Below are 17,161 nucleotides of genomic sequence, written 5' to 3' on the forward strand. Positions count from 1 at the left end.
GGAAGCGGTCGACTGTGGCATAATAAAAGCTCTGCTGCTTTCGAGCTGTGTGTCACGCTCATTCAGCGGCCTCGTTTCGCTTCGACGGCTTTCAGCCTCACCCTGCTTCTTACTACGTCATTAACCAATCATTAGCTCATCCATGAACATGATTTCTGCCCGAGTCCCGTTGGATTGCACTGGTTGTGGGGATGAAGACGACAACTCCCATGATTCCACACTCAGTCACGGCGTCATCAAACTACGCCTTTGTTTCTTTGTTTGTTTTGAATATGCGCCCTCTAGCGGCGAAAACGTACATATTGTGCCTTTAAGAAAAAATATATTTCTTGACCCCACTGGGAATATTTGATTTTTTTTAATACATTTTTCATAAAACAAGACTTAATATTAGTAATTTTGCTTTTGAAGTAAATACATCTTGATTTAGGAATGTTTAGATATTTGTACTGGAAAACGAGACAAATATACTGAGAAAGTATGTGCAGTGGATGAGATAAATGAGTACTTTAAAGGAACACTCCACTATTTTTGAAAATAGGCTAATTTTCCAACTCCCCTAGAGTTAAACAGTTGAGTTTTACCGTTTTCGAATCCATTCAGCCGATCTCCGGGTCTGGCGGTAGCACTTTTAGCTGTAGCTTAGCATAGATCATTGAATCTGATTAGACCGTTAGCATCTCGCTCAAAAATGACCAAAGAGTTTCTATATCTTTCCTATTTAAAACTTGACTCTTCTGTAGTTACATCGTGTACTAAGACTGACGTAAAGTTGACATTTTCTAGGTCGATATGACTAGGAACTATCCTCTCATTCCGGCGTAATAAACAAGCAACTTTGCTGCCGTACCATGGGTGCAGCAGGCGCAATGATATTATGCAGTTCCTTGATTATTGCGCCGGAATGAGAGTATAGTTCCTAGACATATCGGCCTAGAAAATCGCAACTTTTCATTTTCCGTTTGTCTTAGTACACGATGTAACTACAAAAGAGTCAAGTTTTAAATAGGAAAAATATAGAAACTCTTTGGTCATTTTTGAGCGAGATGCTAACGGTCTAATTAGATTCAATGATCTATGCTAAGCTACAGCTAAAAGTGCTACAGCTAGACCGAATGGATTCGAAAACGGCAAAACTCAACTGTTTAACTCTAGGGGAGTTGGAAAATGAGCCTATTTTCAAAAATAGTGGAGTGTTCCTTTAATAGTAAAAGCAAGTGTATGACCTATAAGAATTTGATTTAGAGTAACTTACTTGGCTCATCGGTGAGGACTAGCATGTGGAGAGAGATTATAACAATAAATTACTCTATACACCACACAGCTGATGAAATGCATGCCATGTTTTTGTGGTGATGTACTGTACACTCACCAGGAATGATGCCCTCCGGGTCAAAGGGGTCGAAAGGATTTTCCATGAACTTCCCGTAGCCTGTAGCCTGGTCTCTACCCAGTTTATTCTCCACGATGAGTGTGTAGTTGCCATTGTTGAGGTGCGTGGGCTTATTGAGGAACAGACAGCCGTGTTGAATGGAACCATCGGCCGCATCTCGGATCAGTTCGGTGTAGGTGTAGCGTGTTTCGATGAGAGGCAGGTTGTTGTACAGCCATCTGATGCTGGCAGGAGGATTGCTGTCCACAGCGAATGGGAAACACCAGTGATGTTGTGGCTCTGGGTCCTTCAGAAACAAGATCCGCACTGGAACTAAACACACACAGGGAATGAGTTCACACACGTGTGCAGTAAGATATCACAGTCACAATATCAGCTGATATTGAATTGTTTCTGCCTATTTTGAGATTTAGATTACTTTTGATAACATCTAGGAGTAATGTAAAAGGATAGTGACAGATTATGGCAAAGAACACTCTGTTGAAGAACAATTTAATATTAAGAGTGCATGTCAGAGTTGTGTGTGCAGTAAGATAAAAGCAATAGCAGAGCTGTCTATATAAATAAAATAATTTAAATTAGTATTGTTGTTATTAATGTTGTTATTATTATTATTATTTTTAAATAACGGAATTATAAACTTTCTAATTATCTTAATATTTAACTTATTGTTAACTTTATATTTTGACTATTATTATTATTATTAAAAGTTCAATTAACGTTCATTATTATATAAGAGGACTTAATGAATAACTATAACTTAGTGTTTTTTTCTTTGTGAGTTGTGTGTGTGTGTTTAGCATTAGAGTATGTAATGAGTACCTTCTTTCTTTCTTTTGGAAAAATGTGCAACAGCCTTTATATATTTGACAATCTAATCAATATCCAGGAGGTTCCTAACCCTAACCCTAACTCAAACATTATGTATTTGAAAGCTGATTTTTAAAAAGTATATATTTTTTAATTATTATTATTATTATTAATTTCACATACTATTTTTCAGCTTTACTATCAGCTTTAAATACTTACTGTTTAAAAATATACTTTAAAATATACACTGTTAATATTATTTATTGATCATAAAGTTATAATAACAAATACTATTTTAAAATTGGCTTTATAATACATACTGTTTAAACTATATACTTTGAGATGATCTATACTATATAAATTTTAGTAATAATAACAAAGAATTTTAAATAATTCATTTACTGAATTGTAATTTTTACAATTTACAATTACTAAGAATTGTAATTTTTTAACTTTATTATAGGAAAGAGTATTTAAAGAATATCTTTCATACTGTGCATTATAACATTGTGTGATTTTTTTTTTTTTTGTTACGTTTTTTGTCTTTGTCACACTGACAGCATGTCATCGCTTTTATTCAGCTGCTGTTCCAACTCTATCATCCAGTCTGCATTCCTATTGGTAGTCATTGCTTTGCATCACTGCTCATTTGCATAAAGTTAAAACCGGTTGCTGTTTGAAATCATTGCTGCATTTGGCATTCGTGCGCAAATAAAAAAGTCCACGTAATGTTCCTGTATAGATAATGCTTTTCTATATCCAGTACCCGTTCTTCAGAATAGCTCAAATGACTGGCACATCCGTCATAATTTTTTCCACGAATCAATGTGCTCCATCTTTACAGTAAACCTGTTGACCTGCTATAAATAATAAATCTCAATCTGTTTAGGGGACCTAACCACAAGAGGCACTTGAGAGCCTACTGAAGGTGGGATGCAGGAAATGGTTCTTTTAGCCAGGAGAACATGCTGATGCACTCGACCCGCTCTCTGCTTCATAACCATTTCACTGCTCTTAACCCATGACCCTGCCTGCAGAAAGTGCTTTGCACAGAGAATCGCAGTCATTTGTGTCATGGCCTAGAGTTCACGCTTAAAAAGCGTCCTCGTTATACCGACCCCATGTTAACAGTTGAGATTGAGAGCCATCTGTGAACTCCACTAATTGTGGTTATCAAAAGGAATTAAATGATTGAATCCATCGGGTTGCGGTTGAGGTAGATGGCCATAGGTGAATTTCATCATCTGGAGCTACAGTTAGCAGTGAGTACAGTATGCTAAGGGCCATAACTAACGCTGGGGAATTATATTATTGAATGGCGTCTGGGTTTAATAAAAGAGGTTTTGGATCGGAATTATGCCTGCGTGCGGTGCGGGATTTTGTGAGCGCGTTGTTATAACCCATAGACCAGGGATCCTCAAATCTGGCCCCCGAGATCCACTTTCCTGCAGAGTTTAGCTCTAACCCTATTCAAACACACCTGAGCATGCTAATCAATGTCTTCAGGATCATTAGAAAATCAAAGGGAGTTGAGTTTGATCAGGGTTTGAGCTAAACTCTGCAGCACATTGGACCTCCAGGGTAAGATTTGAGGAACCGTGCCATAGACAGTATGAAAACATGGACGTAGTGTCCGTGACGTCACTCGTAGTTTTCTGAAGAGCGTTTTTGAAGCTCAAAGTGGGCGGAGTGGGCCGTCGCCATCTTGGCAGCGCGTCACCGCGCGTCACTCCCAGATAATCAAAAATGGGCAAAAAGGTGGGAGCTGGTTGCTGAAGCCATGCCCAAAATTAGCTATATAGACCAAAATAATTTTTTGAACCGGGCTGTAAACATGTTTTTTTCTGCTGTAAAGTTGGCCATTTTAACATGGGGAGTCTATGGGATTGACTCCCTTTTGCAGCCAGCCTCTAGCGGCCAGTTGACGAATTACAGTTTAAGTCCCTTCCGTGTTGGCTTCACGAGAGAGAGCGGGAGGTTGCCGCTTGCTATAACCGTCCTGCTAATTTACAAGATAATTAAGTAGTGGCCGTTGACGAGCCGTTGTCCACCCGTCACATGATTCTGACAGACTGGCATCTACTTGCTATCTGCCCATCAGTCCTCACAATTATATTTCCGGACTATGGGGGAGAGAAATCCATTAGTAGAGAACAAACAAGATCTGAGGACGGTTATCATCCCATTTTCCTGACAGTCATTATCGCTCCCCTGATGGCTATACATTTGTCTGAAGTCAAGCACTGTTTTTCTTCTTTCTGAAGAGGAGGTGATAAACAGTGATAATTGCTGTGGTGTGTGGAGTGCGGTCATATGGGAGGATTTTTTTCGATGGAAAACCTTGCAATACTATTGCTTGCTGTCAAGAGCATACTATAAAATACAAATATTGGATGAAAAACTTTAAATGAAAATTAGAGGAAATGGATAAACTAAATTTCAAGTCAAACTACAACTGAAATAAAGGAAACCTAAACAGGGTTGTTATAGTTTGATAAAATAAAAACATAAAAAAAGTATTTTTGTTAATAAACGTGAACTGAAATAAAATAATATAATAAAATATACACTTAAACTTATTTTGTTTCAGCTAGTTGCCAGGCACAACTTATTTTAATTTAGTTTAACTTGATATACTAACATAACTAAAACTGGAATGAATTTGAATAAAAACTATACAAACTTTAAACAACTAATGTATTTTTGTTAATAAACGTGAACTGAAATAAAATAATATAATAAAATATACACTTAAACTTATTTTGTTTCAGCTAGTTGCCAGGCACAACTTATCATTTTAATTTAGTTTAACTTGATATACTAACATAACTAAAACTGGAATGAATTTGAATAAAAACTATACAAACTTTAAACAACTAATAAAACACAGGAAAAATTACTAAAATGAACATAGAAAAATAAAATCTATTTGAAAATATTAATACAAACCATGATAGAATCTCAGTGAAAAAATAACACTGATTCTAAATAGTAATATTAAAAAAGAAATCAATAAAAGTAGCAAAAGAACAACAAAATTACTAAATATTAAACTAAAATGAAAACATAAAAAAAAAACTACAATAGTATGTAAATAATACTAAAATAACATTGTTTTTCTTTGGTGGGTTTAAGGAACCTCATGCATGGGTTTTAGTTTAAACATGGTATAGTTGGTTGGCCAGATAAATTTCATAATAACTTTTGGTTTGAGAAGTCACTTATGTTGCTCTGTTAAAGAAGTTAAGAAATCGATAGAAGCTCAGAGTATTGAAAAAAAAAAGAAGTTGTTGCATCTTTTTATCAGCTTTATATCTCACAATCTTGCAATTGCAACTTAATTTTTTTAACTTGATCTTTTTTTACAGAAACGAGTTCAGATTTTCAGATTTTAAAATACACTGGTAGACATTTAAGCAAAACGACTTGGTTCTCCCTTGAAAAATAGTAGCTTATAAGGTGAAAAAAAGGATGGAAGTGAAAGAACAAAAGGTTTCCGCACATACATTCGATGTCCAGCTGCACCACGGCTTCTCCCATTCCAGCGCGATTCTCTGCCTCACAGGTCAGGTTGTGCAGGTTGTCTCCAGACGACACGTTCCTCATGAACAGAATCAGCTCCAGGCTTGATCCCCAGATCCCTCGCTGTGGACAAGGATGGATGTAGGCAAGATTTAACTGACTGACAAAGTAAACAACTCTTTGAAGTCCAGATTTGAGTGGACTGGGGTAAGAAAAAGATTCCTTTCAACCAATTTTACATGTATTAATTGTCCAAAGTGACTGACAAATGAAGAATACTACAACAAAAGTGATTAATCATAGGGTTAGAGTTATAATTGCATGTTTTATTTTTTATCAAGTGCATGGTTAATCATATCGGTCATTTTCCATAGATGACTTCATTGACAAAGTCCTTAAGTGAAAGCAGTGTCATGTACCTGCAGGGTCCAGTTGGACTTTAGGTGCTCTGTTCTCCAGCGGATCATCGGTGTTGGTACTCCAGTCACCAGACAGGTAAATGTCAGATTTCCACCTTCTTGAGTGGTCAGTGTCGATGTGTGAATTGTGACCTCGGGAATACCTGCAGACCACAAAACATTTCGTTCAATCATGACAACTCTTGGAACATTTTAGCATGGTGATGGATATGACAATGTTAATGTATTTGGTCTTGGCGAAACAGATCTGCTACGCTGCTGCTGAATTGCTGCTGCTGTTGGTTATTGCTGTAGTTGTAGATTATTTCTGCTGCTGCAAGCAAGTACAGGAACTTGCTACTGCCAATGCATATGGCGATACGGTGCCATGAGTATTTAAGACCTACTGCTGCTGCACAAATAGCATATAAAATAGCCCCGTAGCAGATCTATACAGGTGGAGCTGGGGAAGGTGGAGGGATTCAGAGAAACTCTGAAAGCACGCTGCAGGAATCTCAAGTGAATGCTAGCCAGCCATATAAATGCAAGGCAGTAAGCTCATTGGCTGCATATGCAGCATGAACCAATCAACTTGTGCCAAGTCGTTTAACTCTCTGAATATCATCAGTTACATTAACACCCGTCAGAATGCGCCATCTAGAGTTTCATGACTGAACTATATATTTATAAGGACATTGGAAAATGACGGGGAAGAAGATCAGGAAATATCACAACATGAAGTTTGTGAGTACATGGAATAATCTAATGAATACACTCCTATTCAAAAGGAAATTAGTACTTCTATTGAGCAAGGATGCAATAAATTGTTCAAAAGTGACAGTAAAGACCGATTTCAATGTTATATTTTACAACCTAACTCAATGCTGTTCTTTTCAACTTTCTATTCATCAAAGAGTCTTAAAAAAACGAATGACAGTTTCCACAAAAATATGAAGTGGCACAACTGTTTTCAACATTGATAATATTAATAAATATTTCTTGAGCAGCAAATCAGCATATTACAATAATTTCTGAAGGATCATGTAACACTGAAGACTGGAGTAATGATGCTGAACATTCAGCTTTGCATCACAGGAATAAATTACATTTTAAAATATATTCAAATAGAAAACAGTTATTTGGAATTGCAATAACATTTCACTGTTTTTACTGCATTTTTGATCAAATAAATGCAGCCTTAAAAGACTTCTTTTAGAAACATAAAATCTTACCGCCCCAAATTATTGCACAATAGTGAAAGTATCCAATATGTTTCAATAACCATAAATAATGATTATTTCAACCAAGTTTCCTAAACACTGTCATTGGTCAGTCGAACGAATGTCTCTGTCCCAAGTTTTGCGGAAATCAATCGATGAATGGCTTGCTTATTGTCTCTTCATATTTAACTGGGACAGAAGTAAGTAAAATGACACACTTTTTCGCATTTAAAAATAGGTTTGATTCCAGATAGGAGCACTTACTGCAGTTATCAATTTCAAATGAATCCAGCTGAATGCTGTTGCCATTGTGGACGCAGGTTTGTTGAGAATCCGTGTCACTTTGTCTTTTTCTGTGCCACTGCTGAAGCCAGTAAATGTCACATGAGCAGGTGAGCGGATTGTCCCTTAAGATTCTGTGCAAAAGAGAAGCAGGTGACATTTCTTATGCTTATGTCATGCTTTCAGAAAAATATGTATGTAAGACCTAAGATGTATGATTTCAACTTTTCAGACAGAGGTAAATTGTTCACATTTTCAGTCCCAAATCACCAGCAGAGCAGAATAAATCTGTAAATCTGAGTGCAGTGTGTTACTCACAGACTCAACAGAGGGACCGATTGGAACACTCTCCAACTGATGTGCACCAGAAAATTAGAGGCCAGATTTCTGTAAAAGAAGTGAAGATGTGAATAACACATGCCAAAGAGAGTTATTGTACAATAGTTAGATAGACTCTTAATAAATAAGACTATTTCTCTTTAAAAACATAAAATGTGTAGACAGCTCAGATATAAAGTTTAACATGTTTGTAGGAATTTTATCACATATCTAGATGTTTGTTTTCTGAAGAGAGTGTAAATGGTGCAAAATATGCTGCTGTGGCGCTACACTGAAACAAAATGGGTATAGAAACAATCTGTACTCAGAAATTGCTAATAAATTTAACTAACAATTACACCGAAACAGCAAGTAACAGAATTAAACATAATTTTGAACTAGAAAAACTCAATTTTCAGTAACACGTTACTTAAAGCCTTTATGTATAATGCATTATAAATAACATCAATAATATACATTATAATGCAATATATATTTTCAAAAATAATTGTAACAGACTGAATATTTAAAAGATTCCATACAGCTGAAATTGGTGGTTGTCATGTCAAATATACTTTCTAAAGTTGTAACAGTGAATTAATAGATGAATAGTATTATAAAGTATTATAAATGTGGTATCAGTTCATGAGATCATATAATGCATTATAACGTGCTTTATAAGGCGTTACTATTAAACTATGCATTAAAAATATTTTTATATTGCATTCTAAATAAAGGCTTCAAGTAAAGTGTTACCACATTTTCTTGTAAAACATACAAAAAAGAACATTTATTTACTACTTTGGAGAATAATTCCTTACTGCGTAAGGTCTTCTGAGTGGTTGGTACGTGGTTGCTGTGTTGTAAGTAAAATTAAAACTATTAAAAATAGTTTTTGCCAGTTAAAATAAAGCTGAAATAGAATATACATTTTAGACTGAAAACCTTTTTTTAAAAAAAAAAAATAATGAAAATTTGAAATATTGCCTTGGTAACTTACTAAAATAAAATAAGTTTAAATAGATGTAAAACTGAAACAAAAATAAATTGAAGCTTAATAGAAACATAAATACAACAGACATCACAAAAGCACACTAAAAGTTACTAAAATTTAAACTAAAAATGAAAACTGAAATTACAAAAACAACAGCCAATTCAAAATAACAGTAAATACTCTAGTAACATACAAATAATACTAAAATAACACTACTACAATAACAAGACATTGTTCTGGTTTCTAGATATGAATCCAGTAAACCCTTCAATGCAAGGGGCATTGATTTTTGGGGGCAATTTTATTGTCCTCCAGTTGAAAATCTAAAGTCCAATCACTTAGAAAAGTAAAAGTACCATGATTTGAGGTATTTTTCATGTCTGTAGCATAAATGTAAAGGATGCTTTGTGCTCCAACGAGCAAAATATTTAAGCTTGTATAAAGTTTGTATAAATCTCAACCCTCATATATAAGCAATAGCAAGCAGCAAATGAAAACTGAAATTACAAAAACAACAGCTAAAATAATAGTAAATACTCTAGTAACATAAATAATACTAAAATAACACTACGGCAAGAATAACAAGACGTTGTTCTGGTTTCTAGATATGAATCCAATAAACCCTTCAGTGAAGGGGGAATATTTTAGCACAAATATAAAGGATACTTTGTGCTTCGAAGAGCAAAATATTTAAGCTTAAGAGTCTGTATAAATCTCAACCCTCACATATGAGCAATAGCAAGCAGCAGTAACAAGATTCAATGCAGCAAAATATTTCATAGCAGCACTGCATTTCTAAATAACACTGGCACACATCTCTCTGTATTGGCTGACAACTGGACTCGAGCTTAAAGGTGGGGTAAGCGATTTTTCAAAAACGCTTTAGAAAACTGAGTCGGGCCGACTAGAAAAACAAACTTGTAGCCAATCAGCAGAAAGGGGCGTGTCTACTCATGACGTGGCGGAGAGAGCGTTCAGTGCACATGACTGACATTAGCGAGCCAGGCGACAGAAAGATAGAGATGGCAGATAAAAAACAAAAGAGGAAAACGTCTGCGGAACAAAAGAAGGCTTAAGGCAATAAGTAGGACCCGTGTAAATATCGGAAACTTTCCAGAGCTGGAGAGAACTCAAGGAGCGGAAGGCCTGCGATCGGACGCAGAGGTTGCTTTGTTTCTTCTCGATAGGTGAGTAACACCGTGTCTGCGCCGCAACAGCTAAAGTCTGTCTAGTACACTGAACACGACAAAGCGACCGTTAAAAATCATTTGAAATTTGTGTCAATACGTCACAAATAGAACGCAGCAGCCGTTTTCTGTCGGGGATTTGTCGTGTCGTGTCGTGTCGTGCCGCGCCGCGCCGCATCCAGTGTAGAGTAGACCATAGATGTGTATATATATATATATATATATATATATATATATATAATATATATATATATATATATATATATACACCCTGCTACGTGTACTGCGTTAGGCTAACCGAGACTTGTCATTTGCACTTATATATTGTTGCTCTTTTGTTAGTTTTGACTGCTTTTATTGTCGTCATTTGTAAGTCGCTTTGGATAAAAGTGTCTGTATACAAATAGGGGCGAGACCCTTTTGGGGGTAGTGGAGTGTTTGTTTTGGTGATTTCAAATGTCAACATTGGCTACCAGAAATCGCTTACCCCAATTTTAATTAGTTGAGTGAATTTCTTCTCTTTCTCACAGACCAGGTTGAACTAAGAGTGAGAGTGTGAATTTTCAAGGCCTGTGTGTTGACTGCAGACATAGTTTGATGGATATTTTGCATCGTTTTGTGTACAGAAAACTTCTCAGTTCAAGGTTTCCAATTCAGAGATATTTGTCGTCCCGTCTAACTGAGTTTGCGAGACAGAAGCTGAAATCTAAAGCTAGATGACAGACGATGGGGACAGTGACGGATTCGCACATATAGATTCTCTGTGGCAGGGCTAATGGGGGCCAGCAAGGGTTCAAATATTTGTTTTCCCTACTCCCAAAAGTTCTTGTCAGATGGGTCGGCCATCGGGGCCTATCTGTTACAGCTCGATTCTACCGTAGGGAGAGAGCGTCTGAGAATAGCAGCTGGCTGTTGAGGGGAGGGGGAGGCCGTGGATTAAAAAACCGAAGCCACGGACGAATAAAAGAGAGACTCGTTTATGCTTATGCTTTTTCATACTGTACATCCCCACCGCCACACGATGCTCGCAGAGACACAGACACATCTGGTCCTCCGCACAGCCCTTTGTGAAATATTGATTGCGTGATAATGGACCCTTAGTGGAGTGTATTTATTATGCATCAGTTGTCAATAATACGCCAAAGTGGGGAGTAAAAGGTGACTGCTGGATATGCTCTCATGTTTCCCCAGAACCCCCCCCGTTCCCCCCTCCTGTGTGACCGCTTTCCCCCACATCAACAACAGTGGGCATGTCACACACTGAGAGATAACGATTACAAGATAGTGGAGATAAGGGTCAACAACCTTTCGGCTAATATTGTTAGTGTTTGCTTGATGCTGTGATTAGAAATCTTCCCTTCAGGAGGAAATAGATGTCACATCTTTGAGCCTTAAAAATTATGATTTGTAAATAGCTATGCTTCTACACTGGAAAAAAAAGGTGTAGAAATGATGTGCCCTCAAAAATTACTAGTAAATTTAACAAACAATAATAAAGAATCAAGTAACAATTTGAATTTGATGCAATATTTTGAAAAGCATTTCCTAGTAACACATACACATACATAAATCATTGTTTTATTTGCAACTTTGAAAAATCTTTCTTAGACTGGATTTTGAGTTAATGAGTTATTTATCTGTTTATGTTATAGTCTATTATGACATGATTATGCTGAGGAGGTTCTATAAGGTTTCTATATGTGATGTTTGATTTATTGTATACATGATTTAAATGAGATCAAGATCATAGAAACCATTAATAAAACCAAGTTAATGTTATTTTTTTCCTGTTTTTTTTTTTCATCCAGCAACATTTTCATGTACTCAAATACATACATGAATACAATACATAAGAGCATATTCCATATTCAAGATGTTTTAAGAATTTAGAAATTCTGTAGAAAAAATATAACTGCATACAGGTTTGTTATGACATGATGTGAAGTTTGATTTGTTGTATACATGGTTTTCATGAAATCAAGGGCTTAGAAACCATTATTGTTATTTTTGAAGATTTAAAATGAATAATCTCCCAAAATGTAATTTTTGTATTATTTATTTACCCTCATATCATTCCCAAACTAACATATTATTTCTTTGTTTTTTCTAAAACTATATTTTTTCCTATCCAGTTGCGATAGATAGATAGATAGATAGATAGATAGATAGATAGATAGATAGATAGATAGATAGATAGATAGATAGATAGATAGATAGATAGATATGATTAAGTCTCATTTACAGCATAATTAATTAATTCAATAGAAAACAAATAACAGCATGCCGGTTTGAAATGATAGGAAAGTGGATAAATAATGACAGCATGGTTTCCATTTTGGGGCAAAATGTTCCTGTAAGCCTTAGCAAAAGCCTTTGTCACACTGTTGCATTTCAAATAGCAAATCAAGAAGAACTACAGGATGTAATGTTATGTAATTAATATTCATGAGCCAAGCTGATTTTATAAAGTGTCCTCCACCCCACAAAACACAGTTTTTCAGATTGTTCTAACGCCCTTGAAATACATGATGAACTAATCTCTGCAACTGAATGCATTTAAATGATTTCTAGAAGTGAAATGTAGAAATCTTTTCCTCAGTATTCATTTGGCTGATGACTAACTTTAAATGTGTCTTGGGTTTTTGCCGCCTGAGACCAATAAAGCAGCTTCACTCATCAAAAGGGAAGAGGGTTTGAAGTGATTGACAGGTACAAGCCCTGAGGCCCAAGTGTATTGTGGGAAGGCCGGTCATATATGTAAAGAACACTCACACATACTGCAGCTTGAAATTATGCTGGAAGGCATTTTCGGAGATGTACAGCAACTCACAATATGTGACCGTCCTGAAATACATATATGAATGCACAAAGTCTTCATTTACTTGAAAATCTTCTTGGAATCTTATACGTATATCTTTTGTAGACTGTGTTTTACTTACAGGTTCTTCAGTTCTCTGTAGTTGGCGAGGTCTACGTCTGTGATGTTCTCCAGGTTGGGTTGACTCTCTATGTATCTAAAGGGTTGAAATGAAAGAACAGGTTAAAATGCAACTAAAATGTAAAACGTTTTATATGATAGTGTTCTGACTGGTAGTTAGTAGTACATTGCTATGGGTTGCTAGAGGTGATTTCTATGGTATACTTAGCAGGCACCTCTAGTAATAATAAGACTCAATGACATTGATTCAAATCTAAAACTATTTACCATCAGTTCCTGGTGCATTTCATTGGTGCACTTTATTCTCTTTGCATGATCAAAATGCAATAACTTGCTTCACCTCTGAAATGACTTTCCTTTTCAGATGATGTCACAATCCATCTTACTTTCCTCTCCAACCATCAGACTCCATTCTGGTATGTAACGCCCACTTTTCATGATCTCATCAGTTCCCATCCTACCTATTCCCAATCATAAGTGTGTTGCATTATGGAAGTAAAATGGTTTTCAAACTGAATTTCTTGTTGAATTAAGAATTATCTTGCTTTGTTGAAATATTGAAAAACATGGAAATGCAGCCACCCAAGTTGCATTAGAATGACGTCTTCCTGGCATATGCATTTGGATAATTCAAAATAGTTCATCTAATGTACCACATATAGCAGAAGAAACTTGTTTTCTCGCCACTATAAAACTCCAGGTCTCTTTGAGTTAAATGAAATAGCTCTGTTCCCTTGCATCCGTTAATATGGGGCATAAACACCATCAGTGAAGTATTTTGAAATCGATTGCTTTTCAGTTCCACGCAGTTTCGTTGAAACGCACTTGTACTTCCAGGAAGGAGAACTCAGATTATTTTAGAGAAATGTTTAAATGGTTTCTCCACAATGGCTCAGTGAATCAAACTATATAGAGCTGTATGACGTGTTCCCTAATTCAGTCAAAGTAAAAAAAAAACGAACCAAAACCGTTTTGTGCACCATTTCTCTAATCATCTAGAACATTTCATTCTGCAGGTCAATGTCAACTGACAGCAGCACTTGACACTGGAAAAGCCAAATAAACCACAGAACTCATATCAGAAATGCTTTTTGTAAGCCATTTTTACAGACTCTTATGATTCTAAATTGCACAGCCAATTAAATTATTGCTTTTACTGTAGCATGCTAAAATATGGTATTTTATTTAAAAGTAAATAAATTAATTATATACTGTATATATATATATATATATATATATATATATATATATATATATATATATATATATATATATATAATTTGCTAGCAAAGTAAATCCTACATCAGCTGTTTATATATTATTATAATAATGTTGCTGCCTTATATGCTCTCTTAATTGTACATAATAGCCTTTTCAGATATATATGCTGATAACTAAAGACATTTCTACTGACTTTACTGGAATCCTTTGATCTGGGATTCTGTCCAGTTGTGTTCGAGAAGCACAAACAGATATTTATTAGCGTCTGATTGACCCAGAGAGCCGTAATGCAATTACAGAGCAGGTGGGACGACATCTCAAACTGCTTTGGCTTATTGAATCGAGTCGAGTGGGCAATATTTCATCTATTGTTTTCAGCGGTGCATTCGCATGCAATTCACAGAATGGAATTTACAGCATGATGAATGATGTATTTCTGCCGCTGGTATGAAGTTAATGGTCTCTTGTTTTCCTCCCTGGTAGAAGCGCTGTTCCTCTGTACTGTGCCCATCTCACTAATACGGCCAAATGCTGCGTTTTTTTACGGGCACAAAGTGTTCCGTGTAAACACAAGGCGAAAGAGCATTTTCATTTATTGAGTGAATGCTTGTAGTAAATGTAAGACTCGACTGGATTTTAGAGAATCACACTTGAGCAGGTGTACTGAGATAAAACAACAGTGGCAACTGTGCAGAACTTTACCATAAAAATACAGGGATGACGTCAGACACTTTTAGATGGTGTTTTGGAATCTGTGTTTTTCATCCAGTTATCCTAATTATTAAATTAAACAACAGATGATCAATGCAACTTCCAAGAAAAAAAATCTTCTGTTATTAAGTTGCATTATAATCATTGTAGGTAAAGTGTTTGCCTAAATACTGTGGCAAAAATCTGTGAATTGTATTGAAACATTTTGTCTATATCTATCTATCTGTATGTTGCTTGATATGGCTTAATTTTTCTCCATAGGAAACAATAGGAGTTATTTTCAAAAAATGTCAAAGCTGCTCTTCTCTGTATGATGAAATTACATGTTGATCTCTTCAGTTTCAATTTAAGATTTGTTTATTAAAACGCAATATATTAGCTTGGGATTTGAACCCTGGTTCTTACTTTTTTCCCCCACCTTTTTTAATATTTAATCTCTTCCAGAGAACCAAGAGAGCCAGATCCTGAAAGCTTGATCTCAAAAAAGCATGGACTCCTCTTCAGCATAATGATACATGATGCACATGATGATACCGTTCATCAAAAATAGTCTTTCCAGCATCTGTGACCGATCTATGACACAGATTTGGGCAGTGCACATTGTGTCCCAAACAAAGACCATCAAGGTAACACACATCTAAATGCCACTAAAATAATGCCATATACATTAACTAAGTAAATGCCATTTAACACCCCAATGGACATAAATAATAAGAAAATGAGATGCAGCATTGCTTTAAAAAAAGAAATGTCTTAGATATGGGAATGATATTGTACATTTTGAGGTGAATCATAGTTTACACACAAAATTATATACAGTACATTTAAAACAACATTGTAGTGTAAAAGTACATTCTATTTTTAAATATAAAAGCTTTTCATTGCATATAATAAACTAACTTAGAGTTAACCAGTTATCAGGCTTTTTATAGCATTTCTTTTCATTTAAATATTCCATTGTTTACACTTGGAGGTGCAACAGAGAACGCATGAAACTGAGATGATTGTAAGAGGTGTGGCGATTATGTTTCCTACTACAAGCATGAGTGGTATAGTAATATAAACACTATTCTGAATGAAGTGCACTAAACTGATCTCAAGTCCTGCACCTCTGGGATACATCCATCTGACTGTACACACATGAATGTGGAGATGTTTTCTCACCATTTCCGAGAATAGATTATGTACCTGACACTCTTAAAAGCACTTAAAGAGAAGCTGCACACAGACGCTCAGCAGCAACACAGAGTACCAGGCCTTTCCACCAGTCCTTGACTAGTTCCTAAGGATTGTCTTGTTTTGAGAAAGTTCTGCTTTCGGTGCATCACATCCTGATTCCACAAATTAAGTGAAATGCATGTAAAAGCAATAAATGCTGATAACTGGAGTGGTCTGCCAGAAAAAAAACACTTGGCTACACCATGCACCAACTACATATCCAAATGCCCAGATTTCTCCATGAAAATTCATGATGGCCAATCACTTTGATTGAACTCGCCACCCATTCCATCTCCTTCCAAGATCAAGCGCTGAACTTCCACACAACTTTGCTCACTGTAAACTACCTAAACACCAAATTCAACTTACATTTCAGTGACGTTTTCGCTCTCCTGCGCCGCCAGCGCAGGGATGCTGGTGATTCCGTCCAGCTCCAGGCATTGAAGCATGGCGAAGGAGCAGCGGCAGGCGCTTGGGCATCCGCTCAGGGCTGGTGAGACCAGGACAAGAAGCAAAACCACAGCCGGGGCCACCTTACGGTCAGCCATGGTGGGGTTCGAGTGAGTATGTTATCCTGGGAGAAACTCCACCCTGCAGCAGGAACTCTGGATGTGAGGAGAAGCTTCTCTTCTCTTGGCCAGCACTCAGGGTTATGATCCCATCCAGGAGCTGAGCTATTGAGCCGTGTAGCAGGGCCCAGGGGAACGGTGGGCTGTTGCCTCCTCTCCTCCTCTCACTACCTCCCAGTCCGAGATGGAGAAACGGAGGGGAGGGGCAAAGCAGTCCATTAGTTGAGTGTGAGTGTGAGATGAGAGAGAGCAGTGGTCACCAGACACCTCTGTGACACTTGCAGAAGCAAGCGGGGAAGCCAAACCCGTGAACTGCAGGTGGACACGGATGGATCCAAAGTGCTCCACCTGTTAGAGCTGACAGTGAACTTTGAGCTTGT

The 17,161-nt window shown here is 36.5% G+C and overlaps 1 protein-coding gene across 1 annotated transcript in view; it reads right to left on the reverse strand.

Annotated features, from left to right (window-relative positions):
* The window catches only part of LOC107592455 (high affinity nerve growth factor receptor-like), a 38,316-nt gene extending 21,556 nt beyond the window's left edge, over positions 1-16,760 (reverse strand). The window contains exons 1-9 of the mRNA XM_016281972.1: positions 16,582-16,760; positions 13,064-13,138; positions 12,897-12,968; positions 7,944-8,012; positions 7,608-7,759; positions 6,145-6,287; positions 5,710-5,848; positions 1,373-1,705; positions 1,256-1,273 (exon numbers count right to left, since the gene is read on the reverse strand). Of these exons, the coding sequence (XP_016137458.1) occupies positions 1,256-1,273; positions 1,373-1,705; positions 5,710-5,848; positions 6,145-6,287; positions 7,608-7,759; positions 7,944-8,012; positions 12,897-12,968; positions 13,064-13,138; positions 16,582-16,760 (1,180 nt within the window). The remainder of the gene's footprint in view (positions 1-1,255; positions 1,274-1,372; positions 1,706-5,709; positions 5,849-6,144; positions 6,288-7,607; positions 7,760-7,943; positions 8,013-12,896; positions 12,969-13,063; positions 13,139-16,581) is intronic.
* Between the last annotated feature and the right edge of the window lie 401 nt (positions 16,761-17,161).

The sequence above is a fragment of the Sinocyclocheilus grahami genome, unplaced genomic scaffold (assembly GCF_001515645.1).
Source record: "Sinocyclocheilus grahami isolate Dianchi unplaced genomic scaffold, SAMN03320097.WGS_v1.1 scaffold153.1, whole genome shotgun sequence".
Classification (NCBI taxonomy): Eukaryota; Metazoa; Chordata; class Actinopteri; order Cypriniformes; family Cyprinidae; genus Sinocyclocheilus; species Sinocyclocheilus grahami.